The following is a 26,567-nucleotide window of genomic DNA, read 5'->3' on the forward strand; positions in this document are numbered from 1 at the left end:
CAAGGTTGGTTAGGGGTGTGCTGTCGCAGCTCTAGCCCAGACCTGCAAACTCCTTCCGCGTGCAGGTGCCCACTAGATGCTAATTCATGCTCTCACTGCACTGTTTCGGGGTCACAGCTGTAGCCAACTCTAGGTGGAGTAGCAAAGGCAGAGATTGACTGCTATGGAAATTGCACCCGACGCGGTGGGATGTTCGTGCAGGCACAAGGCGTAAAATAGCAGGCTTTGGAGGAGGAATACTGGTGTGCCAAGGTCTGGAAGGGCAGCGCCCTAAGTTAGAGTCCAGCTGTTGCTAAAAATGATCCGGGCTGCAGGTGTGGTGCAGCCGCAGCAGACTTCGCCTGCAAATAGCAGAGTTGTGGATTTCAGGGTCTCTCCCTGCTGCTTATTGGAGCAAGTGCGTGTCCTCCTGTAGCAAGTGAGTACCTCTTAGATAGGAAAGGTGCATAGAAGAGAAGCAGGAGGAATGCAGCCAGAGTGATTCTGAGCAGAAATACACTTAGGAGGACAGCTTCAATTGCCTTGAAGTGTACTGGGCTAATTACCTTAGTGGACACTAATAAAATGGTTCCCTAGGGATTCATGGTGACTGTAATAACTCTGAGATGAATGAATAAAGGATGAATGAGTTATTAGGGACTGGCCAATCTGCCGACTCCCTGAGGCCAGGAGAGGGGGGTAGCCATTCTCTGTTCTGTCTTCATAGCCCTCTCCCTTCCCCAGCCTAAGGTGGATATGAAATGTGAGTGCTACCACCGAGGGGCTATTGCCTCAATAACACACCTGCTGCCTCCTCACTTCAGGGCGTTCACAGGGAGATAGCAGAACTGTGATGGTGACTCTGCTGAGTCTCCATGGATGTGGGAGCAGGGAAGTGCTCCTACCCTAGCAGAGCCAAAGGTCAAGGGTTGGCCCCTGTTATCCCCACAATGCATCCCAGCACCTCCACCACCACCAATTCTAAGGCTCATTTTGGTCCTTAGCCTGATGCAGTCTGAAACGAAATCCTTTGCCCCTCCAGGCTCTGGTGTGACTTCTTTTGGTGTGTTTTCTTCAGCTTCCTGACCCTGTGTGCTCCTGTGATCTGGGGGGTATTGTCAGCTGGGACCTCTCCCAAGGTCATCCCATTTCCCATCCAAGCCCATCCTCCTCTCCCAGCATCCTTGAGGTCTATCCTGACTGAGCTTCTCAACCCCATCTTCCAGGGCCCTCATTTTTAGCTTCACAGGCATTCAGGTCAGAAAAGAAAGAGGAGAAAAGACTTCCTGGGGCTCTTACTGAAGTGGCAGAGAATCAGTCCATTAAACTGACCTGGAGACAAAGAGCACACATGCCTGTTATTCTGCATTTAATTTCTAAGGTAGAGGTCCCCTCCCAGTCAATATGCACCCCACAGAGATCACCACTGTGCTAGCCTCAATAGCATTGGATTAAGTTGACTTGTGTTTTAACTTCAGACAAATAGAATTGCTCAATATGCACTCTTCTATATTCAGTTTTTTCTTTTCATTTATTAATTATTTTGTTTGGGGGACCATATCAACTCCCACTTCAATGTTCCAGGCTCCCTCCCAACAATGTCCAGGGAACCATACAGTGAACTGGGCCTCCTGCATGCAATGCATGAGTATTCTCTTCATTAAATTGTCTCTCTGCCCCAGTTTCTCCTTATGTACTTGTTCTGAAATCTACCCATGTTGCTGTGGTAGCCATAATTCTCTCTTTGTTAACCAAAGCAGTGTAGCATTCTACTATGTACCCATTTAAAGAACATCTAAGTCACTTTTATAAACTTTGGACTATTCTGTATTAAACCTTCTGCAATGTTCCTGCACACATTTGTGACCACAGAGCACTAATTTCTGTCAGATGTTAGGTAAAACTATAAAGGTTCTGAGATTTTTACCTTGTTGGAAGGCTTAAAAACTTGATAGTCTGCCAAGGTTTATGGATGCTGGTGGAAATAAGAGTCCTGGGTCAAAAATAAAAGACAATTTATTTCATACAGCACAGGCAATAGGTTGAACATTTGTAGGTTATTTTGGAACCAGTTCCTATCAACTCCTGTAGGATAACGGGAAAAGGGACAAGTGTTACTGCACATGCATAATAGATTAAAGTTGCAGAAGCTCAGGGAACACAAATCTTGTATTTCCTCTTCCCCTCCACATTATTATGGTAGTTGTTGTGATGTGAGGCAGATTACACATGCTAAAGGTATGCAAGAAAGTTCCCCTTTATGTCATCAGGGATCTTCATGGCAGCACTCAGACATGCAAGGTTGTACCAGGTCTCAAACCCATGATCCCTACCTGTGAGGTAGGTGCTCTACCACTATGCCACATCATGAGGCCTCCAGATGTATGCATGCTTTTCCTTAGTCTTCCATAGCAAAATATCTTTCCATTCTAAGCCTGGAAGCAAACCTGTCTTTCACTGCAGAACAAGATACTATCTGTATCTAATGGCTGTTGACTACATAAAAGTTGGAGAAAGAGTACAGGGAGTCAGATATTTGCCTTGCATGTGACTAACTCTGGTTCCAAGCCCAGTGGAGGGCAGGGCATGATATGATGGGAAGGTGGAAGTACAAAGTTCAGCCAGTTGAAAGATTGTTTGAGCTTCATGTAGCCTTGCACTGACCCAAATGCTTGTAGGTGGGTATGGATGATGAAGGTAAAGGTGAAGATATTCAGTGATCACTGAATGTTGCCTATGTCTAGGCTTTAAGCTGGGCTCTTTACATAACATATTGCCTCAATTCATTGGGCAGTGTATGGAAATAGTGAAAAGCTTTATTAGTGAAAACATGATCTTGGTGAAAGTAGTCTAGAAGTTTGTTGTTGTTTTCTTTAAGGGGTGATTTTAATTTTATCATTTTATATCACTGCGTGTTATTTATTTAATATCATTTTATTTAAAGGCTTGGGGGCTATATGTGCTCCAGAGCTACTCCTGGCACCTTGCTTAGAGGTTACTCTAAGTGTTCAGACATCATGCAGTGCTGATCATTGCACTAGGTCCCTTGAATACACAATGTGCATTCCAGACCATTATCACTCCAATCCTATCTAAAAATCTTCAGAAAAACTTAAAGGATTTTTATTATTTCATTCAATTCATATATGGACCTGAAAACTATGCAGTGTGTATTTCTTTTGCTTACAGTATAATCAGCTAGCTAGTCAATAATGAATATTAATAGTAATGATGATGATGATGATGATATGACATCTTGTTACTTGGATTAGGTGCACTATAAAGTAATTCATTTCTTATTCAACCCCTCCTTTAACCCTATGAGATATAATAATACCTATTTTATTGTTGAAGAAACTAAAACCTAACTAGGTTAATTAATGAGTCCAGAGTCTCAGATCTTTTAGAAGTAGAGTCAGTATTTACGGCTAAGTGGATTTGGCTTCAAATTTTTTCTTTCCATTCTGCAGCTCACATGATCAAACAGTATGTGTCCTTTTCTAAGAACAGGCTCATAGAAAGGCTCTGTGGCTGGAAGTGATTATTTGGTAGCAAAGCCTTCTGTAAAATATAATCTTTGCATGAAGCACCCTGGTCCAGTGTTTCCTATGTGCTTCTTTCATACTGACACATGGGTATTGAGTGACAATCATGCTGGGTGGGCCTTATAGGTTTTGTCCATGCCTGGGTGCATAGACAGATTATTTCCTATAACAAAACCAATCCTATAATCTGCTGGGATAAAGCAAACAATTTTGCAACCCTCCCATATGGAGTCACAACCAATTAGTTAAGAAGCTAGTGCCTAGAAGCTGCAAAGAAGCAATATGATGGCAGAAATATGTCATCCAATAAGGGGTGTAATATCTGGACTGGAAGTCAGGCTGGGACAGACCTGAAAGTCCTAGTGGACAGACCTATTATTATTAACACAAGGATACTCAGTCCGGTCCTTCACACATGTTCTGCTTTAAAGGCAGACTAGAAGCACTATTTACAACAGCCAAAATCTGAAAACAACCCAGATGCCCAACAATAAATGAGTGGCTAAAGGAACTCTGATACACCTACACAATGGAATACTATGCAGCTGTTAGAAAAAAGTAAAGTCACAAAATTTGCCTTTACATGAATACATACGAAGACTACTTACTTAAGTGAAATAAGTCAGAGGGAGAGAGATAAACACAGAATAGTCTCACTCATCTGTGGATTTAAGAAAAATAAAAGACAGTATAGTAATAATAGCCAGAGACAATAGAAATGAGGGCTGGAAGGACCAGCCCATGATATGAAGCTTACCACAAAGAATAAGAAGTACAATTAGAAAAATAACTACACTAAAAACTACCATGACAATGATAGAGAAATAGAATTCCTGTCTGAAATATAGACAGAGGATGAGTGAGGAGAAAAATGGGGTACTTTGGTGGCAAAAAAGTTGCACTGGTGAATGGGGTGTGCATTTTAGGGCTGAAATGCAATTACAAATATGTTTGTAACCATGGGGCTTTAATAAATAAATTATTATTAAAAATAATAAACAAAAAAAAAGCCATGCTAGAGTGAACTCAGGGTTTCTTTGGCTTCATTTTACTCTGAACTTTCCTTTTATATGTAAGATAATAAAGAAACACAGTAAGATGGTATAAATGTCAAAGACAAAAGAAGGGGCTAAAGCAAAAGTACAAAAAATAGAATGCTTGTCTTACACATAGATGACCCAGATTCTATCCCCAGCCCTCTTTGAGCGCTGCCAGAACCACAGAGCATAGAGTCAAAAGTCAGCCCTGAATACTGCCTGGTATAGCCCCAAAACAAACAAACAAACAAACAAAAAAAAAAACAAAAGAACCTGAAATAGGGTCTATAAAATAGAGCTTGTCAAGGGTAAAAGGTGAGGGATCAGTGAGAGGGGCCTTGAGACAATGCTGAAGGAAAGTAGATACTCTGGGAGAGTCTTGCATGAAACCCTATTATTAATGGTGCTTCTAATAGAAAATAAAAATTAAACAAAATGTATACCCAACATCAGGAACACATGAGCAAACCTTGCTTTCAAGAGTCTCCATTTTTGGTCACACACGCTACACTTAGGGGTTAGTCCTGGCTTTGCATTCAGAAATCGCTCCTGGCAGGTACAGAGGACCATATGGGATGCCGGGATTTGAATCATCTTCTGTCCTGGATCGGCTGCATGCAATTTAAACACCCTATTGCGGTGTATCTCTCTGGTCCCCCAGTGTCTCCTTAGTCTCTTCCTGGATCCCTCAAAATCTGTGATCTGATCTCTACTGTCAGATCCCACAGATCCCACAGAACTACAATTCCCAGAACTCCATCAGGAGACCTAGGGGCAAGAAGGGGACAGGAATGGAAACTCTATCAACATTCCAGAGAAAAGGCTATTTTACTCAGTTTCTCTAAGATGGAACAATTTAAGAATTAAAAGGATATATCTTTTTTTTATGTATTGAGTTTTTTTAGGTAACAGACAATGAAAGTGGGCAGCAGTGTTTTCCAGCAGAGAATATCACCAAGTTCTTATCTAAGGAATCTTGCATTACAATGAGGCAGACCATATACAGCAATCTGAATGTTATGTGTGTGCTGTGATATATATATATGTAAAACATATGAATAACTACCATGAGGTTAGAGCAGAGTAAGGAGAGCAAAGATGTGAGTAAAGGGAGAGAGCTGGTGATGTGACTCTCTGGTCATGCTCTTGGCAAAGAGATTAACAGTGAAAGGCTTTGCTGTGGGTATAGAGAAAGCAGGAGGTCAATGTGCTTAGAGAAGGGTGAGTAAAAAAGTACAGGTTCAAAAAAAAATTGATTCCAGAGTTATTTGGGGAATGTCAGATGTTGCTTCTTTGAGGGGTGGATGAGGGCAGATATGTGAACTAGTTACACCTAACTCTGTTCAGGAATGACTCCTGGTCATTCTCAGGGTGGTTCAACCAGTTAGCTATATGTAGAGCAAGTACCCTAGCCTCTGTAGTGTCTCTCCAGCTTCTGTGTGTTGCTACTTGATTAACGACCAAGTGCTGGAGTTTGCGTTACACTCTGAATCTGATGGAAAACCATTAAAATATGTAATGAGAAAAGTTATAGTGTGTATGAGCCAAAAATTAATGGAGGAAACTCATTTTTGTAGGCCTACTAGACACACTAGCACAAAGGGAGTAGCTGAAAATAACAAATTCGTTTACACGCACTTCCGAAGACCAAAATTTCTAGATCAAGGTGTTGACAGGATCATGCTCCTTTGAAAGGCTGAGGGGAGAGCCTAGTGGTTTCACTCATTCCTTGGCTTATGGTTATATCATTCCACTCTCAACTTCATCTTCACATGACCTTCACTATGTCAGTGCCTTCCTCAACTTTGCTTCTTCTAAGAACACTTGCTATTGAGTTCAGAGCCTTTCTGGATAATCCAGGAGAATCTCATTTCAATATTCTTAACTTCTTTACATCTACCACAAAGACACAACTTTTTTTTTTAATAAAGTCGAATTCACAGGTTCCACAGCTAGGATCTGTCCATCTCTGGCAAAGGTGCTGGGGAGAGGATGCACTTACTATGCATTATAACAAGTTAGGAAGATACAAGTAGTAGCCTAGATCAATGGTGAGGATCACTTGCTCTAGACTAGTTAGTGGCAGTCAGATGATTAATAGGGACTAGATTGTGCTGGGATGACAGGTTAGTCAGGAGAATGTATTTATTCATTTTTTTCCAGAAATATTTCCTCTATACCTACTCTGATCCTAATACAAGCAGTCCAGCAGAAAGAAAGCCCAGCAATGATCACTCACATAGGGCTCACAACACAGTCCAGCTGCCAGAGTAGACAAGAAGCACACAACAGACAGAATTGCCCTAGGCAGTGTAGGGAAAACCTGAAGGAGAGCAAGCTGCCTGCCTGCCTGCCAGAACTGCCATTTTTATTGAGTACAGAGACCACCCCTGGGTGGGGCAGTAAGGACAGAGAGCTCAAGCTATGCTGAGACAGTCTCACTCAGGTGTACAAGTAAGATCATCTCTGTTTTGGGGGTAAATCCAATTTGTCAACAAACATACAAAAGAACTAGGGATGATCTTTGTTTTAGGTAAAAAAAAATGTGTAATCTAATAGGGGAAGAGAAGGGAAGGGTGGTGAGTTCTGGTAGAAAGAGATGATTTAGGGGACTTTTTGTCAACATGACATTAGTAAACAGGACAAACAAGGATGGCATGAGAAGCTTCAGCATCAGAATATCACTGGCCAACTCTGACATATTTCTGTCAGCTCTTAGCGTGCTAGTACTTACTGATGTTGGCATTTGCATCTGGAACCAATTTTAGCAACTGGCTTCCCCTCCACTGTAAAGTCCTAACACTGATTCCTGCCAGAGTGACCCCTATATCAAGATATTCACTGTAGTTCCCAACCTGAGGTTGTCCACACTCACTGGGGTTGTGTTCCCAGCACATTGGGACCAACCCTTTCTGCAAGTCACTCCCACAACCTGGAAGGCATCCTGAGGAAATGATCCTAGTTAGCAGGTTGAGTTTCATTCCATTTTTAACCTTTCAGCTGCCCAAACAGGTCCTGAATTTTACTTGCAAACCACAGATATAAAAACTGCATGATGAAAAAGTTGTTTTTAAGAAAAAACTTTCATATGCAAGATTCATAAGCCTCATTAGCACAAGGCTCACACCTTCCCAGATGAAAGGTAGAGACCAGGAATAAACTCAGAAAGAGCTACTTTCTTCCTTCTTTGTGTCTTGACTGCAGGACCACACCAAACATCTGCAGGGCCAGATGTGGAAGCGGAGATCCCAGCACTAGAACTCAAAGTACTCAAAAGTGAAAAAACAAGGTCAAAGACTCTTACAGTATGTTCTACCTCCTACCTTACTAATTATCCTTTTAATGGCCACAGCCCCACAGCCAGTGACCTATTTCACTTCCTTCTTAATGAGACCATTGCACAGTGTAATGAGTCTCATGCAGAAGCAAGTGGGCACCGCAGTCCATCCATTCCTGATTAGCTTGCACCACCCACAAATGGTCATCATAGGCATACCCCAACAGATACAATGCATCTTGGAGATGATGGGTTCCCAAAATGGCACTGTTGCAAGAAGCTGAATGAGAGCACTAACCAGGAAATCTCAGGGTTCCCAGTATCTGAAATGTGGTCTAAAAGGGTGTGTTTAGGGGATCTTAGTGAGCAAAACCCATCTATACCTTGTCTCATGGGAAGGGCAGAAAAGGGCCAATTATTTCCAGTTGGTTAATTTCCCTTCCCTTTGCTGTTTGTGCTCTCTCTCTCTCTCTTTCTCTCTCTCTCACTCTCTCTCTTTCTCTCTCTCTCTCTCTCTCTCTCTCTCTCTCTCTCTCGTACACACACACACACACACACACACACACACACACACGCTTTGCTGTATTCTCCAGGGTCACACCTACCTGACTGTGTGCTAGAACTCACACACTCCAGTTGTGACAACAAATGTCTAAGACAGCAAAGCCACAGGAACTGTATTGGTGCCAATGATACTGGGCCAACCTCAAATCCAGTTTCATTCTTACAAGGCACTCTTGCTTCTGACTCCCTTTTCACAGAAAACCAGCAGGGAAATGTGGAGACATCCAGGCTTTATTGGTTTTAGTGATCTGGTGATCCTGCCGAGGTTCCAGTAGGGAGAGGACCAGCTTTGTCTGAAATGTTTAGCAGTTGACTGTCCTTCCCAACCAAAAGAAGGTCAGGTGGAATAGTTAAAGCATGACTGGGAGGAGAAACTATTTCTGCAAAACTTTTATTCCCAATGTGGCAGCTGAACCAAGTCCAATGCCTCGTTTCTGTGCCACAACTGTGAAGTTCTGGTGAAAGTGATCCAGTCTAAGGAGCCACACTACGAACTCAATGAACACACACAAACACACACCAAGTACACATATACATCCAGCATACACATACTGAATTGTAATCCCCAACACTAAACTGCCTGCCTCATTAGCTGAGTATTATTGAGAGTGATGACCCCTGAGCTTCCGGAGGACCCACACGCACACACTTAGGAAAAAAAAAAAAGAAGAATCTCTAAAATAGCTTAACCAATCGTCATAATGTGAAAATCACAAATTTGATCCAAGGAAGTCCATTTCTAGCTTCTATTATGCTGATTAACAAATGACTAATTTGGCCAATGCAAACCTCTGTGGAAATGTTAATTAGTAGCATCTGGTGTGGATCAGAAATATGAGTAATAATTGAGGAATTGTAGTCATTATCTCTGGTGTGTGGCCTTTCAGATAAAACGTGGCCACCTTGAAGCGTGAATTCCCTATTAGGCAATTGACAGGCCCTGGTGTGAAGGCTTAAGTGTTCGCATTTATATCAGTTTCTATTATGCTAAAGAAAATTAGAGGCATGATCATACCAGCCACCTAAGGACCTCGTTCATGTGTATAAGAACCAATCTGGTCTGCAGGGAAGGAGCATAATGCAGATTTTCTAATGAAGATGTTCAATGCAAGTGATACAAGGCCAATGTTGGCTTCTGTCTCAGCTTAACTTAGGTCTTAACTGGGAATTTTCTAGATCCCTCCTGGACTTTGTGTACCAATCATCATAACACATGCTCGGTCTTGGGGAAGAGGATTGGAAAGCAAGGGTCTGAGGAAATGACTCAGACATCAGTTACCCTATAGTCTTGACTATACTGCCTTCCGAGAAACAGTAAGGATTTTTTTCTTTATCTTTTCTTGTGTGTTGCTTTCAAGCAATGCTCAGGGGGTCCCAACAATTCTTAGTTACCAGATGCCATGCTGTTAAAGCTCTGAATTTTGGGGTTCACTCAAACCACCCCAACTGTGCTCAGGACATCTCAGACCACACCCAGGGATGCTCAGGGATCTGCAGGCATGCATGCTTGTGTGCACACACACACACACACACACACACACACACTGCTCAAGACTTCCAGGGCTCGGTACCTGGAAATGCTTGGGGGCATCTTGCAATACAGTCTAGTGGTGGTGGTTGGTGGTGGTGGCTTCAGAACCACACTTAGTGGTATACAACGGCCTTCTGGGAAATGCTCTAGGGTTTGTGTAGTGCCAGGGATTGAACCCCAGATTCATTGCCTTAACCCTTTTTACTGTCTTCCTGGCACCAGCAATGAGTAATTTGAAACAAAACTGAGAGGAATCCAGGAGTGATTACAATGTAAAATTCCTTCTGAGCTGACCTTAGCTGCTTTCCACAATGGTTCCAACCCAGATCTTTCTCCAGGCTCTGACACTGACACCCCACCTTCTCTTCCCAGCTTCCTTTGTGTAACAATGCACCCAGAATATCTAGCTTCACTAGCTTTCAAACCCTTCACCCAGCAGCAAAAACCTCAGTTAATTAACTCACACAAATGAAGGTGTGAGTAAACCCCAGGCAAATGCCTGCCATTAACAATTGGGTGCAAACCCTCCTTGGTCTGAAGTGCATTAGCAAAACTGTTCCTGGAAGCTAGTGGAAAGCCAAAATAGTTCTCGGAGGGGGGAAAAAAGCCCTGTGACCAACCACAGGGACCTGGAACAAGGGGCATGCAATTTTCCAGGGGCAGATTTCCTCTTCTGATGCCAGATTTTCAAAGCATGGCTGTTACCAACCCTGGCAGTGTGGCTGATCCAATTAAAGAAGGTGTTTTTAAATTCAATTACACCCCCAATGGAAACAGTCTCACTAATGCTTGGGGAGAGCATTATACCCAGTCCATAAAGCCTAACATTTCTAAACCTAATTTTGCACATTATTTTAAAGGTTAATTCAAGATCTCTCTTCCAAATGGGAAGTTAAATGCAGCCAATGGAAGGACAGCCTCTGCTGACTGACAGAGGGGTTTATCAGTCTGTAAGAGTTCATTAGTTTTAATTAGCGTAATCACTAATGTTGCATTAACAGTTTAGTGAAGGAAAGTAATTGCTCACACATCCACTGTATTAGATGGGAAGATTAGAATTCATTTTCTAAGAACGATTAGCATTTGCCAATTAAAAGAATCCCTTCTTCCTGCCAGCCACCCTGTGACCTCACTTACCCCCAAAGATAGTTTCAAGGAAACATATTTTGCATCAGAAGATGGAGTGGAAAGAAATGCAGAATTAAGTCAGCATTCACTGTGCTAGGGCACCACCAGTGCACGGATCTCAGAGTTTATACTGTCTCGCTCTATTTGCACTATTTGCACTCTATATTGCACTCACTGACAGCTTCACTCTTTGGATAATCCCCACCCCCTGCTTTGTTCCCCCACTGACAATTAGAAAGCAAAGAGACCAGTGGGAGATGAGGTGCAAAAGAGGCAAAGAAGGATGCAGATGGACTAATCTAGTATCTGATCCTGTGGTCAGACATGCACCCCACCCCCGTGCCAGCTTTGAACCTGCCTTGCTGACAGCCTGGTGGGTACATCATGTCATGGGCACTTCCCACTAACTTCCACTGAGCCCAGGGTGGCATGTCAGTGCCTCCACTGGACTTTCGAGACTTGGGCAAGAGCCTTCTCTCCTGCACACACCCCTTTTTCTCTGCACCAGGCCACCCACTTTCCAGCCACTCATTTCTTAAACATCTCACGTTTTCTCCAATCCCAGCTCCTTCAAAGCCTCCATTCACGCTATCGGCAAACCTCTTTCCTATTCTGTTATACTTTACCCTTCATGCTTCAATCAGTGTAAATGTCAACTTACCTGGGCAAGACTTGCTGCCTCCCTACCTCTCACTTGCAGAGCCTACTGCACCCCACATTACCCCTTCTAGTAGAATATTAAACATCATCAGCTGCTGAGAAGGCAACCAGGACCTTTTACTGAGCAGTATTTTTATGCATGTGAGAAACTGTAGACATTTTTGCCCACGGGTTTAATAGATTGTGAACAAATCAGCCCTCCTCCTCCACTTCCTCTTCTTCCTCCTACTCCTCACCAGAGCCAAGCCGGAACAGGCGAGCATCACCAAGGAGAACATGGAAACCTGTGTGCCCCCAGCAGCAGGTCCAAAAGGAAGAATTCTAGCTGTATTTATCTCTGAGTGGGTTTAGCCAATAAGAGGCTCTGGAAGTGGGTGATTGGAGGGAAACCAAGATGCTGTTTTCCTCCTCCCTCCTTTGCTTTTGCACATCTGCTGCTCTCTGCACAGAAGAGGTAGATGGGGATGTGAGTCTGCCTGGGGTATGTGGAGACTAGCCCCTCAGTCTTTCATGAGATGTCTTGTCTTAGGGATCAGCACCAGAACAGGTCAAGAGCAGTGGTGAGCTGGGGTCTCAAACTTTAAGAAAATGTTTTGCTGATGGAGAAACTGACAACAAAAGCTCTAAAGGTGTCAACAATGAAACAATCCAGCAGGCTGATATCCACCCTGCAACCTTACCCATTGGTGATCTGTCTCCTTTGAACAAATTTGAGCTCCATCCCCAGCAGCACCTTGTACCTTGTGTGTTTGTGTGGGGTGATTTTGTGCAAGTGACTTCTCTATTGTCAGACTCTTCTTCAAACAATGTTTCTCTCATAGTACATTATAATTGCTAAGGAGTCTGAGATATAGTACAGGTAGTTGTTTTGTACACAACCAACCCCAGTTGTATCCCTAGTGGCACAGCATATGGTCTGCTGTGTCCTGCCAAGAGTGATCCCTAAGAACAAAGCCAGGAGTAGGCCCTGAGCAGTGCCAGGTATGTGTAACCTAAACCTCCAAGAAAAAAGAAGGTGTCTCAGAGGTTGGAAGATGCAAAAGTATTCAAGGCTTTCCATGGAAGTCCAAGACCAGGTTTGGCTGAGTGCAGTAGAACTGGAAGCGTAAGGGAGGGTGCAGGAAATGGGGGTAACTGGGATGAAGTGTATGGTTAGCCCCTGTGTTTAGGGTTGGGAGGCCTGAAATGAATCCCCATCATTTCCTTACCAGTTTTGTAACCTCAGTCAAATCACTGCTGATTTTTTCATCAGTTGACAAATATGAATCATACTGTTGTGTCACAGGGAGACTCCTTGTCAGCACAACAGAATTAACTCTGTGGTACTGACGGCCATGCCACCCACTCAAAGCAGTGTGGATTTTCTTTGGCTTATGATTGTGTTCTAGATCCTCAAAATTTGTCATACTAGGAACCCCACAATTATATACCCAGGTCAAAGAGATAGTATAGTTGTATGTTATTGCTTTGAACAGGATTGATACCAATTAAATTCTCAGCACAACATAAGGTTCTCTGAGTACTGAAAGGATTAAGTCCTGAGCACTACCAGAAGTGCCCCACCCACCCCCAAAAAGTGGGGCTGAAGTGATTGCACAGCAGTAGGGCATTTGCCTTTCACATGGATGACCCAGGACGAACCTGGGTCCAATCCCCAGTATCCCATATGGTCACCCAAGCCTGCCAGGAGCAATTTCTGAGTGCAGAGCCAGGAGTAACCCCTGAGCTTTTCCGGGTATACACACACACACACACACACACACACACACACACACACACACACACACACAAAGGAAAAAAGTTACTAATATCCAGGCAGAGGTGCATCATGTCTTTGGGGTTTCTCATGGGCACAATGTCATAAAGAACCAAAGGTCAGAAAATTCTTAGGTCTCTTGGTAGTGAACACCCTAGGAAGCTGTTCAAAGCAATGAGCCTGAAACTTGGCCATGGTGTGTCTGAGGTGGTGAGTCCAGTCTTCAGTATCTACTCCAAGAAGCAAAAGCATTCATTTCAAAAGATGCATACACACCTATGGTCATGACAGCACTTTTGCAATAACCAAGATGTAGAAACAACCCAAGTGTCCAATGCTAGATGAGTGTTTCAAAAGGTTGTGGTCTTTATTCACTCAGCTCTGAGAAAAGGTAAAATTTTGCCTTTGGGGGCCAGAGCAATAGCACAGTGGGTAGGGTGTTTGCCTTGCACACAGCTAACCTGGGTTAGATCCATGTCATCTCATATGGTCCCTCAAGCCTGCCAGGAGTAATTTATGAGTGCAGAGCCAGGAGTAACCCCTGAATGCCACGAGGTGTAACCCAAATACAAAAAAATAAAAAATTCTTGCCTTTGGTGATAACTTGGATGCAACTGGTGGGTACTATGTTAAACAAAGCCATGCTAAGAAAAATAAGTCAGAAATAATGCAAAGGAAAGAGAGAGAAAGAGAGAAGCAAAATGCCTGACCCCAGAGACAGGCAGAGGTGGGAAACTGGGGACATTGGTGACAGGAAAAGTGCACTGGTGAAGGGTGGTGTACATTCCATGACTGAGATTCAATTATGAACAATTTTGTAACCATATTGCTTAAATAAATAAATTATTAAAAAATAAGTCAGAGGGAGAAGGACAAATGCCAGATGAATTCATGCATTGGTGGCATATTAAGTAACAAAGAAAGGAAATGGGCTGTGTCCAATGACAATTAACCTTTAACATAAGGACCAGGGAGGAAATGGGTAGGAAATAGGCAGAGAAAAAGTGACACAAGAACAGTGGCAGAAGGTTCTTAAGCCTCCTGGTGAATTTTAATACACCAAACACACACAAACCATGTTTTCTCAGTACCAATACAGTATTTAAAAGGTGCTTGAGAGATAAGACAGGATTTAAGGATCTTGTCTAGCATGAAGCTAAGCCTAGTTCTATCTCTGGCACCATATATGATTCTCTGAGCCTCATCAAGAGTGATCCCTGACACAGAGCCAGGAGTAAGTCCTGAGCATAGCTGGGTGTGATCCCCAACCCTCCAAAGTAAAATAAAATATAAGCAGCAACCCCCAAAAAAGATTAAGAGTGCCTAGGCAACTCTGTTGCAGGAGTCCCAGGGGGAGTCTCCCCTTTAGTTCTCCTCATCCAGTGTGGTCCAATTGAACACAGTCAACTCTGCTTTTCCCTGGTTACCTTAGAGCCCAGGAAGACATGACAGCACAATCCCTGGAAGAACTGGAAGGGAAAATAGGTAGCAATGGCTGAAATTGCACTCCAAACTTAACAGCAAGGATGAAATATAGAGGATCTCCATTGACCTCAATTGCTGTGAACAAATATCAGTAGCAAAATAGATTATTTTAAAAAATACAGGATGTTGTGCTGAGAGGCTTGGCAGGCCTCCAGCCGTTCCCCTATTTCCCCCATTTCCCCCTGGACTCTAGGCCTGGCCTGAGTGCCACCTCAGGTGCCTGCTGTGGGTTCCAGGTGGACTCTATTAGGGGCCCCCAGGCTTCCCCCACTTCCCTACTCTAGGGTGGAGGAGCAAAGGGAGGGGCCAGGCAGATAGCTGGCTTCTGGTGCCTTGATCCTGGAGGCCAGCTCTTCCCAGGTGTTGGGGTTAGGGGAAACCCCATGCCGGATGGCATTCTCCCTAGCTATCTCCCCAGCTATCTCCCCTTTATTCCAGGTATTCCCTGGTTGCCGGCCTAGGTGGACTCTATTGTGGTCCTCATTCTTTCTGCCTTTGTCTCCCTACACTAAGGGGGGGACGCATGGGGTGGAGGGCGGGCCGATGCAGCACTGTTGTATGTCTTGATATTCACTGGTATTTTTTTTTCTCATTGGTCTCCATTTTAAAAACCGCGAGGGGGCTAGTGCCCCCGAGCGTACCATATATATTCAAAATAAAAATGGGAGGATGGACTCTCAGTCTGGGAGGAGACCACTTTGCGTGGGGGTACCATATATATTCAAAATAAAAATGAGAGGATGGACTCTCAGGCTGGGAAGAGGCCAGTACTCTTTTTCTACCTGTTCACTCTCAGCGGCTTTTTGGCCTCTTCCTTTCTTCACTGTGTAACTGTGTTTGCTACCATACTAGGTTTCTGATTAGTTCCCACATACGGTGACTATTGAGTCCACTGTCTTAAGTTAGATTGTTTATTTTCCCCACTTTTTATCCCTTTGTTATTTGTTAAATAAGGAAGTTAGTAGAAGTGTCCCTCCATTTAAAGTTTATATAAGAACCAAGTCAATTCGATTGTTGGACTTGTTCTAATATCCCCATAGGCACCAATTTCGTCATGTGATACTGTTCTTCCTTTGCATAGGCACATTAAAATGGGAAATTATATTCAAACACGTTCTTATGTTATAGAGATGGGAACACACAAATCTTGTAATGCAGTAGGACCTTACACCCTGAACATTGTCTTAAAGACCTGGCTCATTGTTAAATAAGGAAGTTTGTAGAAGTGTCCCTCCATTTAGCGTATATATAAGAACCAAGTCAATTAGACTATTGGACTTGTTCTAGCATCCCCATATGCACCAATCTTGCTAGGAACTGTTCAATAAGAAATTTTGGTAAAAGAGTCCCTCAGTTTAATGCTTATGTTTGAACCAGGTCACGGGGATTGTTGGACTTGTTCTTGTGGCCCCCTTATGTGCTGGTAACGCCAGGTGGCATTATTCCTTGTTTGCATGGGCACATTAAAATGGAAAATACTATACATACAAATAAGTTCTTATTAATAGAGACGGGAACACACTAATCTTGTGGTGCAATGGAACCTTACAAACCCTGAACATTGACATGATGACCTGGCACAGGCCTCAGAGGTTTGGGCATTTTCCAGTCACCCCTGAACCAGGGAAGCCATCTATGAAATATTCAACATTGTTTATGACATCACCTGGAAGCAATCCTCTACCAGGGAAGACCCTACTGCTGCTCTAACATCGAGTAACATTGAGTAAATCTAACATTTACTCAAAAGAGTCTTCCCTTAACACTAAGAAGATTTAAACAAAAACAACAACTTGCATACTGGGCAGGGCTTTCTGCATTGCTCGTTAATTGTGAGATGAAATTAGGTGCCACTCCGCACCATCCTGACTTCAATGTGGGATGTACAGATTCCGGGACCTTTAATGCAGAGGCGTGAGATCAACAACAGAGACTGTGAAAGATATAACTGTATGGGCACTGCAGACAACGACCAGGATTGGACAAACTGGTTTGCCTGGAGCCTAGAAATGGTCTTCTGTCAGGAAACTTCAGGGGTAGGATCTCCTTGTACTTAGGACAAAGTTTTTCCTTTCCATGACCCCCATACTTTGGTGGGCCCATGCAAACGATAATTGCCACACTCACATTGTTTTTACAGTGCTCCTTTGACTCCAAACATTAAAATAAGTTGATGGTCACTATCACTAACAGGTATAAATAGCACAAACCTGAGAACAATAATCCATGTTAATTTATAAGAATTGTGTCCTTGTGGTGTCTTATAAATAATGCACTGTATGCAATACTGAAAAGTTGCATCATGCTGATATATTTAATTTTGTGTGTATCCTGTAATTATGTTATAATGTTTTCAGAGAACTTACTGTAAAGAACAAGATATACCTTTGATGTACTATACTAAGCATTGAATGTGTTTGAGTTTAGAATGGTAATACTTCCTTATTAAGAAAATACAGGATGTTTACAATTTCGGAATGATGGCTATCAAATGGAGTTATTTAAGAATGAAACTTGGTTTCACTAAATAATTAATCATCATTTTTTTGTGGTTTTTGGGTCACACCCGGCAGTGCTTAGGGGATACTCCTGGCTCCATGCTCAGAAATTGCTCCTGGCAGACACGGGGGACCATATGGGATGCTGGGATTCGAACTGATGACCTTCTGCATGAAAGGCATGCTATCTCTCCGTCCCCATAATTAATCATCATTAAGGAATTAGATAAGCACACATATTGCATTGTTCTGAGCCAACTTTGATGACTCTCTAAAATACAAACTGTGTCCCTTATTTTCTTTGTGCTTAATTTTTACCTCTAGGAAAATTAGATTCAGATAAATCTAAAATCTCTTCTTGCTAGGAGACTTTTTTTAAGGAGCTTCTATTTTTAGTTGGGTACATTTAGATTCTCCACTAAAGTAATGACGCAGAGAAATTTTACAATGTTTTGGCATCTACATTTAGTAAAATGCTCCAAATAATTCATTTGTTTCTTAAACATAAGTGTCAAAACAGAAACTGGTAAGTGTTGACAAAGACATGGAGAAAAGGAACCTTCACTCAAAATTGATAGGAAGGGAACACAGTGCTGCCATTTTGGAAAACAACCTGGTGCTTTCAAATTTTTAAAAGAAGGTTTTGAGCCATACCTGGCAATGCTAAGAGTTTATTCCTGGCTCTGTGCTCAGAAATCACTTCTGGAGGTGTGTGGGGACCACATGGGGTGACAGAGATGGAACCTCGGCTGGCCATGTATGATGCAAACAAACACCTTAACCTCTGAACAATATCTCTTTTTTTTTTTTATTTTAATTATGACAACAAAGATGCAAAGAAAGAGGACAGGGTAAAGTTACAGTGGAAGCCCAATCACCCATAAACAGGATTCTCAGTAGTTCCATCGATGATATCCCAGCCTTGAACTTTCAGCCAAAGAACATTAAGAAAAACAAAACTGAACCCATGTACAATACAATTACTTTGTCCCTCAAATCCCCAGTTGTAGTACATATTGTTTCTTAGCAGCACACCATATAATCTAAAGATATTAGACTTATGTAACTCTTTAAACATTGAGGGCAAAGTACATTTATCTAGTTCCATGCACATGCTTACTAGTTTAAGTTAACCTCAAAAGTTATTTGTCTTTCCATGTCCCTTATGTTTTGGTGGGCCTATGCAAACAAATGCCACTTTAATATCGTTTTTTACTATGTTCTCTTGACTCCAATCCTTAAGAAATGAACAATATCTCTTGACCCTGGTTCTCAATTTTTAAGGAAGAAAATGTGGCTCCACATCATGCTTTGAGTACTGGAGCTTCGATTCTGACCCTCAGCACTACATGCCCTCCATATACTACCAGAAGTGCTCCAAATCCTCCTGAGCACTGATTGAGAACACTCTCCTCACACAAACAAGAAGGAAACTTTCCTTATATCCAAGAGTCTGGTTTTTATATTTCTAAGTCATAGGGGGTCAACATGGTCTCAAGCTGGTCCACCACTAACCTTCCTCTCTTTCTCTTGCAGTATGTGTCCACCAGACGAGCTGTCACTCAGACCGCACCTGAGCAAGGCAGCTTCCCCCCTCACCACCTCACCCACCATCATCACCACCGCCACCACCGCCGTCACCACCACCATGGCAGATCCCACCACCTCCACCATCAGGAAGCTGGGCTGCACACCCCCCAGGTGACACCCTGCCTTTGCCCCCTGTTCTCCTGCCACTGGGAGGGCCACCTGGAGGTAGTGGTACCCCATCTGCAACAGATGCACAGGGTTGACATTCTGCAGGGAGCCGAGATTGTCTTCCTGGCCACAGACATGCACCTGCCGGCCCCAGCTGACTGGATCATTCTGCACTCCTGCCTCGGCCACCACTTTCTACTGGTGCTCAGGAAGCAGGAACGGCATGAAGGGCACCCGCAGTTCTTTGCCACTATGATGCTGATTGGGACCCCCACCCAAGCTGACTGCTTCACTTACCGCCTAGAGCTCAATAGGAACCATCGGCGCCTCAAATGGGAAGCCACCCCCCGATCTGTTCTCGAGTGCGTGGACTCGGTCATCACAGATGGTGACTGCCTGGTACTCAACACATCACTGGCCCAACTCTTCTCTGACAATGGCAGCCTTGCCATTGGTATTGCCATCACAGCCACAGAGGTCTGTGCTGCTGAGGCCAAGCTGTAAGCATACAGCCATCCCTGGACACCCCCAGATGCCTTTGGCCTCTACTCCCCAAACACACACACACACACACACACACACACACACACAGACAGACTCTGCCAGGATCAATCACCTCTTTGAATGCCAGGATGCCAGACTTCCTTTTTATTCTTCCCTTTCTCTTTCCTTCCTTTCCTTTTTTTTGTCCTCAGGTACTTTGTGGTATTTCGTGTTTGTCTTTAGGGAGGGGGTGGGGGTGAGGGGCAGTATGTTAGAGTATGTAAAACATCTGGTAATTCAATTCAAGATCTTGATGTGGTGTGATGTGTCAGTAGGGTTTTGTAGAACACATTCATCGAATTCAACCAAGAATGGTTCCTGAGGTTGGAGCAATAGTAGAGCAGGGAAGATGTTGCCTTGCTAGTGGCTGGCCCAGGTTTGACCCTTTGGCTTCAAATGGTTCCCTGAGTCCACCAGGAGAAGATCCTTGAGCACAGAGCCAGGAGTAAAGCTTGAACACCACTGGGTGTGACTCCCAACAAAAAAGGAAACACAAGAGACTCAGAATGGTTCTGTCTCCACTCCCAGTGCCCTTTTCTGATGCTCCCAAGTGAAACCATGGGGTTTGTTTCCAAGTCACTCAGCAAGATACAAGGACCCCAAATCAGGGCAGGGGACCCAGCCAGCTCAGAGAGCCTTCAGATCAACTGGATATAACATTGACACCTCTCCAGGTAGGGCCCTGATGAAGAACTGAGCTGTGGGGCAGTGAAGAGATGCCTCTGGGAAGGGCAGGCACAGGCACTCCCGCTTCCCTCCAAAGGGAGGCTCCTTTAGTGGTGACTCAGGACTCAAGGAGAGGGTGGATTGATGACAAACATTTTGTCCAAGTGGCATGGCTTTGCTTTCAGCTGGCGCCACCTGGCCCTGCTCTGAAATTCAAGTCATTGGTGCTTTCTTGAAACCTCTTTGCTCTCCATTGACTCTTCAGCAGGAAAGCATGGGCAGCTATGGAGCTTGGAAGAGAGGTTCCAATGAACCTCCCTCTCTGGGAAGACATTCTCTCCTGAGACAGTTTTATCAGCACCATTTGTAAACTCCATCCATCTTCACCCAGGATAGAGCAGTGTGGCATTATGTAAAGCATGCATCAAGGAGCTGGGTCTCTCACAAACCAGAATCAAGTTGGACCATTGTAGGCCTGGCCCACTCACTTGGAAATCCCCTTGCTTTCTGAAATGTCTCCAGAGCCTTCTTGGGCACACACACACATGGCACTACTAGAATGTGGTCAGCACAGAAAGAAGATGATGGAAATCCTGGTTTTCTCCTGGCAAGCAGCCTTTCTTTCATACCCTGCAAGGCTGCATGTTTGCTGAGAGAACACTTCACTAGTTTGTTTCATCTCCTCAGTTCATAGTTGAATCCTGCAGGCCTGCCCTGGAAACCCCTTTTTGTATTCTTAGGGGAATAGGAGACCCCTCACAGTCTCTGCAGTGGCATGGCACTCCACTGAACAGGAGCCTCCTTTCAGAACTGCCACTATCTACCTGTGAAGATGATTCCAACAATGGTGCTCTACAGGTCATTCCCTTGCTTCAGCCATCTCAGCAGCATCCTGGCAAGTCTCCCAGAAAGCACTTAGATCACAGGCAGACATCCTGCTAGCCATCATCAGCTTTTTTTCCTCCAAAAATAATGGACCTGAAACAGGCTTTTTTCCTCCATCACCAGGTACTTCACCATCAGCTGGTATGGCCCTCCTGCACCCCAATCAGTAGATTTTATAAGCCCCCCCCCCTCTATTGCTGGACCCTGGGAAAGGTTTTCTGGAGTTTTTGTTTTCTGGAGTGCCCTGTGGGGCCAGGAAACAATGGACCCAAAATGCAGGGAAAGGGTACAATCTGTTTAATGCTCTAGGACATTCTCCCAGGGCATTAGAGGAGCCCCAATCATAGCCCCACCTGCATCAGCAGTCAGGTAGTGTTAAAACTGAGGGACCTCGGACTCCAGTTACCCATATCCAGGCCTATCCCCAGAGCCTCAGACCTCGAAGTCTGAGACTTTTTGATAGTAAACAAACAACACCTCAGTAAAGATTATAGTCATCATTCTTGGGGCCTCACACTCTGACAAATTCACCTCTGCCTGGGAAGACTCAGCTATAATGACTACACACAACACTCTAGAATGAATTAGGAGTTTTATAACCAAACTGCTGTGTGTAGTGCTTGGAAACTTCTATAATGAAAGCTAGAATGACTGAAGAGATAATATAGTGATTAAAGTGTTGTCTAGCACATAGCTTACCTGAATTTTATCCCAGGCATCCCATATGGTTCTCCAAGCACTGCCAGGAGGGATCTCTGTAAACAGAGTCAAGGGAAGCCCCTCCCCAGAAAAAAAAGAAGTATAAAAATATTGTTTTTTCCCCCTCTCTGGTATTCCCAAAGGAACTTCCACTCTAAGTCACATATAAAGAATGGAAGAAAAAGGAGCAAAGTAAACATAGTGAGCATAGAAGAGGAAACAGCAGCCCTCAATGGTCTGGGCAAAGTTTCCAGGCTTCCTAGTCCCAGTTTCAGGTGCAGTCTCTGCTCAGTCTAGAACTAGATAGACAGACATGGAGGCTCAGAGGCATGAGTTGACCCCTCAGAATCAGCCAACCAATGACTGGCAGCAAGACCAGAATCTGCAGCAAATCACAGACTTCCTCCTGCAGAGAAAGACTGACTGACCAGAATATATGTGCCCCCTCCTCCTACTCCAGAAAGCATGAGCCCGAGTGTCTGCAAGATCTGGTTCAGGGAGAGGAGCCCAGAGCAGAGACAGACTGCAAAAAATTTATTTCTGTAGATTGTAGGTGACTCAATGTGACAGAGGAATTTTGGGACAGAGGAATTCTGAAAAGGGACTCTCCTTGAGTCTTTAGGCCCTCGAGCCCCTTTCTAGTTTCCCTCCCCCTTCAGGGCTCCCATTTCTTAGATTTCCAGAAGATTCCTCAGCTGAATCCTAAGATCTGAAGCTTCTTTCATACCCACAGAGCAATTTAATGACTCACCTCTAAGGAGATTTTACATTGAAAAATAGGTCTAGGGAAGCCGAAGCAGTTAACAGCAAGAAATGCATGTTATTTGTAATATGGGGTAAGGGTTTTGGAGATTTTTAGGCTCTGGTGAGGGGAAGGGCACACCTGAAAGTGTTCCAGGAACTACTCCTGGCTCTGCATTGAGGGGTCGCTCCTTGTGGTGTAAGGGACCATGCAGTATTGGGGGTCTAACTAGGTTCAGTTATAGGTAAGACAAACACCCCTACCCCTAAACTATCTATCTGACCCTAATTACTAGTGTTTCAGTTCAGGCAAGGTGAAACTCATTTTTTTAGTAGGTATAGGGAAAGGTTGCTCCACAGCCTAAGACCACATAAATAAACAAAACTGAAGTGCCAGTCCAGCCATACCATCAGATTCTGCAAGAACTTCCATCTGGAGCCATCCCAATCTTCCCTATGGCTATCTGTGAATATTTTAGAAATGAATCAAGTCAAGTATAATGCAGTACTCAGAACAATCATTATTAGAGGTTACTATGGACACAGTAGTATAGGTACTTTGAATCTATTCTCTCTTTCAATTCTCTCACTAATCTTATGAAGTTAAGTACTATTATTGGAGATCTGAGAAACTTCAGCAAAGAAGGGGTCTAGTGGCACTTAAGTACTAAAAAATGTCCTTTCATTTCTACTTTTTTTCCTCCATCCCAGCTCAGCCCAGAGTGGTATGCCTGAGCTGGCATGTAGACTTTTGTGGCTGGTTTTAAAGCACAGCCATAACTAATTAAATGAACTCATCATAATTAAGCAAATTATATTGAAAACAAAGGTTAGAAATCTACAAACCCTCTTCTTAATCATTTATTTTGGATGATCTTAATGTAATTTTTATTCTGGATGGTCTTAATGTAATTTTTGTCTATTATATCTTCATAATGAACATAGTTTAAAATAACATTGCACAGTTTCCAAATTCACAGAGGCATAAAAGTAATAGCCTGAAATTGATCAGTATTTGATGGTGGTATTTACACCATGGAAATAGGCAAATGCTATAAGCCAGGGCTTTCCCCTCCACTCAAATAACTAACTGGTTATTACTTATTTGTCAGTCTGTCAGTATCTGGGTCTTTCTAATACATACAGCCATGTGGGAAGAGGAGACTTTGGAAGGAGAAGCCAGAATCTCACCTTATCCCTTGGGGCACAGAAAACAGCTGTACCACCTCAGTATACTATTTAAAAATAGCCAGTGATTGGGAACAACAAAGAGTCATGGATAAAAGATTCAGAGGCTTCTAAGAAGCTTCAAGAGCTTCTGTCACCCTTTTCCAAAACTTCTCTATTTTGTTTTTAGAACAGAAAGTTTCATCAGATAATTTTATGGAGAAATCAAAGCTCTACTGAACCAGCTCATTGGCAATTCCAGTTCTGAAAGGTCTCCATAACTGGACTCTAGTGGAATGTATTCTTAAATATCATCTTTCTTGTTTCTACCTATAGATCCAAATCTGATCTAAAAAAACATTTGGCTTTGAAATGAGAAACTGGACATAGCCAACATTTGAGCAAGCACTAGTTTCAAACATCACACAAAATGTGACTCAAATCATGAGACTCAGGCCAAGGAGGCAGCTGAAAGGACCAGAGAGCATGCCTGGAAGAATCCTGTTCAAGCCCTGTCACCATATGACCTCTCTAGTACTGCCAGGTATAGCTCTAGTGGCCCCAGCATTATTGGGGAAGCTCCCCAAACCAAAATATAGTTACTAGATTGCTCAAAATGTGGGAACAGGAAAAAGTAATGAATTAAGAACTGCCACATAGAGAGCCAAGCCCAGATCCTTCCTCTCCTACTTTGGAAGCTTCACTTCCTTCAATGCCAACACAGACCCCATTTACAGTTGAGAGCCCACATAGACCAAACTTTATTGTAAGAGAAGAGTCTTGCTTGAATAAAGTCATGAAACACAGTAAGGGTTTTCTTGAAGCTGACAGCATCTCCAAGTCAATGGTGGGTCGGAGACTCAGCTCCCTGTGATTTCAGTGCAAAACACCCCGGGGTGAGGGAACAGTTGAAACTTCACTGGACCCACTGTTTGATGCAAGTGGGAGAGATCATGACTACACACAGAGAATGGCACTGTGACTCAACTCAATTCCCAGTTAGATAAACAGCACCATCTTCTTGCATTGGTTAGAGAGACCATCAGAGTATCATCTGGTCTGAAGATGCCCTTCAAGAAGAGTTTGTGCTCCACTTGTGTTAACCTAAAAACAGCTAGCCAAGCAAGGTTCACTGAGGACAAAACCGAGAGATGTGTAATAGGGTTAGAGTTTGTCTTTTCCAATTGTATGTGCAAATACGTTATGTTGGGTACTCTACTAGAAACACTTCCCTGCCTTTTTTAAAACCTTTTTTTTAAGATATTGTACTGAGAGAGGAAAATGAGGAATCATTTACTTCACCTGCATTGATGTATATATACTTTTCTAGGCTTTCTTACGACTCTAAGGACAAGAAGCAAACTTAGAATACTACTTATCTTTACTCTGTCTCCCATGAAAAATGTCATTAAATTGCATTTGATATTGTTTCCTGGGACCTTTTAGAGTCGTTCATTGCGGTCATTGCTGTGGGGTTTTTCTGCTCCCTGGGCTGTCGTAGGGGACAGAAATGAAACCCTACAGGGGAGAGTGCAATTATCAGAAATGCGCCTGCTGCTGCCTTCGACTTAGGTTTCATTATCTTCCTCCCCTTTTCATTTTTCCTTCCATTTTAAAGGCATAATTGGATGTGAAGAAGCAAGCATGACTAGAGGTGAATAGTCCTGAGACCTGGCAACAGATTCGTCCCCAGTAATGTATCAGCATGTGGTGCCACCCCAAGAAGAGGACCAACGCTGTGCTCCTGGAGGGCAGAGACAATTGGACCTACCTTCCCCCCACTCCCTGACCCCTGCCTCCCAGAGCCCTTATATCTGCTCTCCCCAGCTTCTGACAACAGTATCCCTGAAATTTACTTCTAGGTCTATCAGATCAGTTGTCAAGGGAGCCTTCACAGTTTAATTCTTTAATTTCAGGCCATTGTTAGTTACCTGCAAGATCAGGATTGAGCAAGAGTTCTAATCCCATTGCCTGTCAATTCGGTTTAACCTCTATCTTCTTTCAACCACCTGATTCCCAGCCGCTGTTTCCTGCTTTCACAAAGACTTTAGAAAGTGACTTGAATTGATCTTCCTGATCAAAACTGACTGCCTGGTCAGTATGAATATTCATGAGCCATTTTACTTTTCAAGCTCTTGTCCTCTCTCAGGACAGTTTTTGTACCCCACAGTGTCTCTGATAATGGCCTTTCACCTCAAAATAGCCTCAAAGACAAAATCTTTGCTTGGTGTTAGAGAGACTTCCCCTGGGAAACAAAAGGAGTGAATATGTGGGGAGAAACTGACCCTCAGCAATTCAGCCTAAGAGGAAGTTTCAGTACAGTGCCCCCTGAGAGCTTAACTTTAGTGTGCTTAAGAATTATCAAGAGAGGGGGCCAACAGGAAAGGGAGGCCAAAGAAAATCGCAACCCTTGGCAACCACCTTAGCAAGTCTCTTACCTAGATGGGCAGTCCCATGTAGCCAAGTTGGGGCCACCCTATATAAACAAACTTGGAATAAAGAAGAGGCACATGTGCTCCCAGAGTCTTGTGTCAGTGCTGTGCACATGTGTGTTGCCAGCCCATACATGTGATGCCCAAGCACAAGTTACCTGCATCTCTCTTCTGGATATGAGTACTTTCATACTTTCATACTTTCACTCAAGGTTGTATACTGGGACTGACTCTTTCTGCCTTTGGAGATGCCTGCATTCTCTCTTGAGCAAATTA

The 26,567-nt window shown here is 43.5% G+C and overlaps 1 protein-coding gene across 1 annotated transcript in view; it reads left to right on the forward strand.

Annotated features, from left to right (window-relative positions):
• SIAH3 (siah E3 ubiquitin protein ligase family member 3) overlaps nucleotides 1–20,195 on the forward strand; it is an 83,188-nt gene extending 62,993 nt beyond the window's left edge. Inside the window, exon 2 of the mRNA XM_049778839.1 lies at nucleotides 18,997–20,195. Within this exon, the coding sequence (XP_049634796.1) occupies nucleotides 18,997–19,662 (666 nt within the window). The 3' untranslated portion in view covers nucleotides 19,663–20,195. The remainder of the gene's footprint in view (nucleotides 1–18,996) is intronic.
• Nucleotides 20,196–26,567: the final 6,372 nt, after the last annotated feature.

Source organism: Suncus etruscus, chromosome 8 (genome assembly GCF_024139225.1).
Source record: "Suncus etruscus isolate mSunEtr1 chromosome 8, mSunEtr1.pri.cur, whole genome shotgun sequence".
Taxonomy (NCBI): domain Eukaryota; kingdom Metazoa; phylum Chordata; class Mammalia; order Eulipotyphla; family Soricidae; genus Suncus; species Suncus etruscus.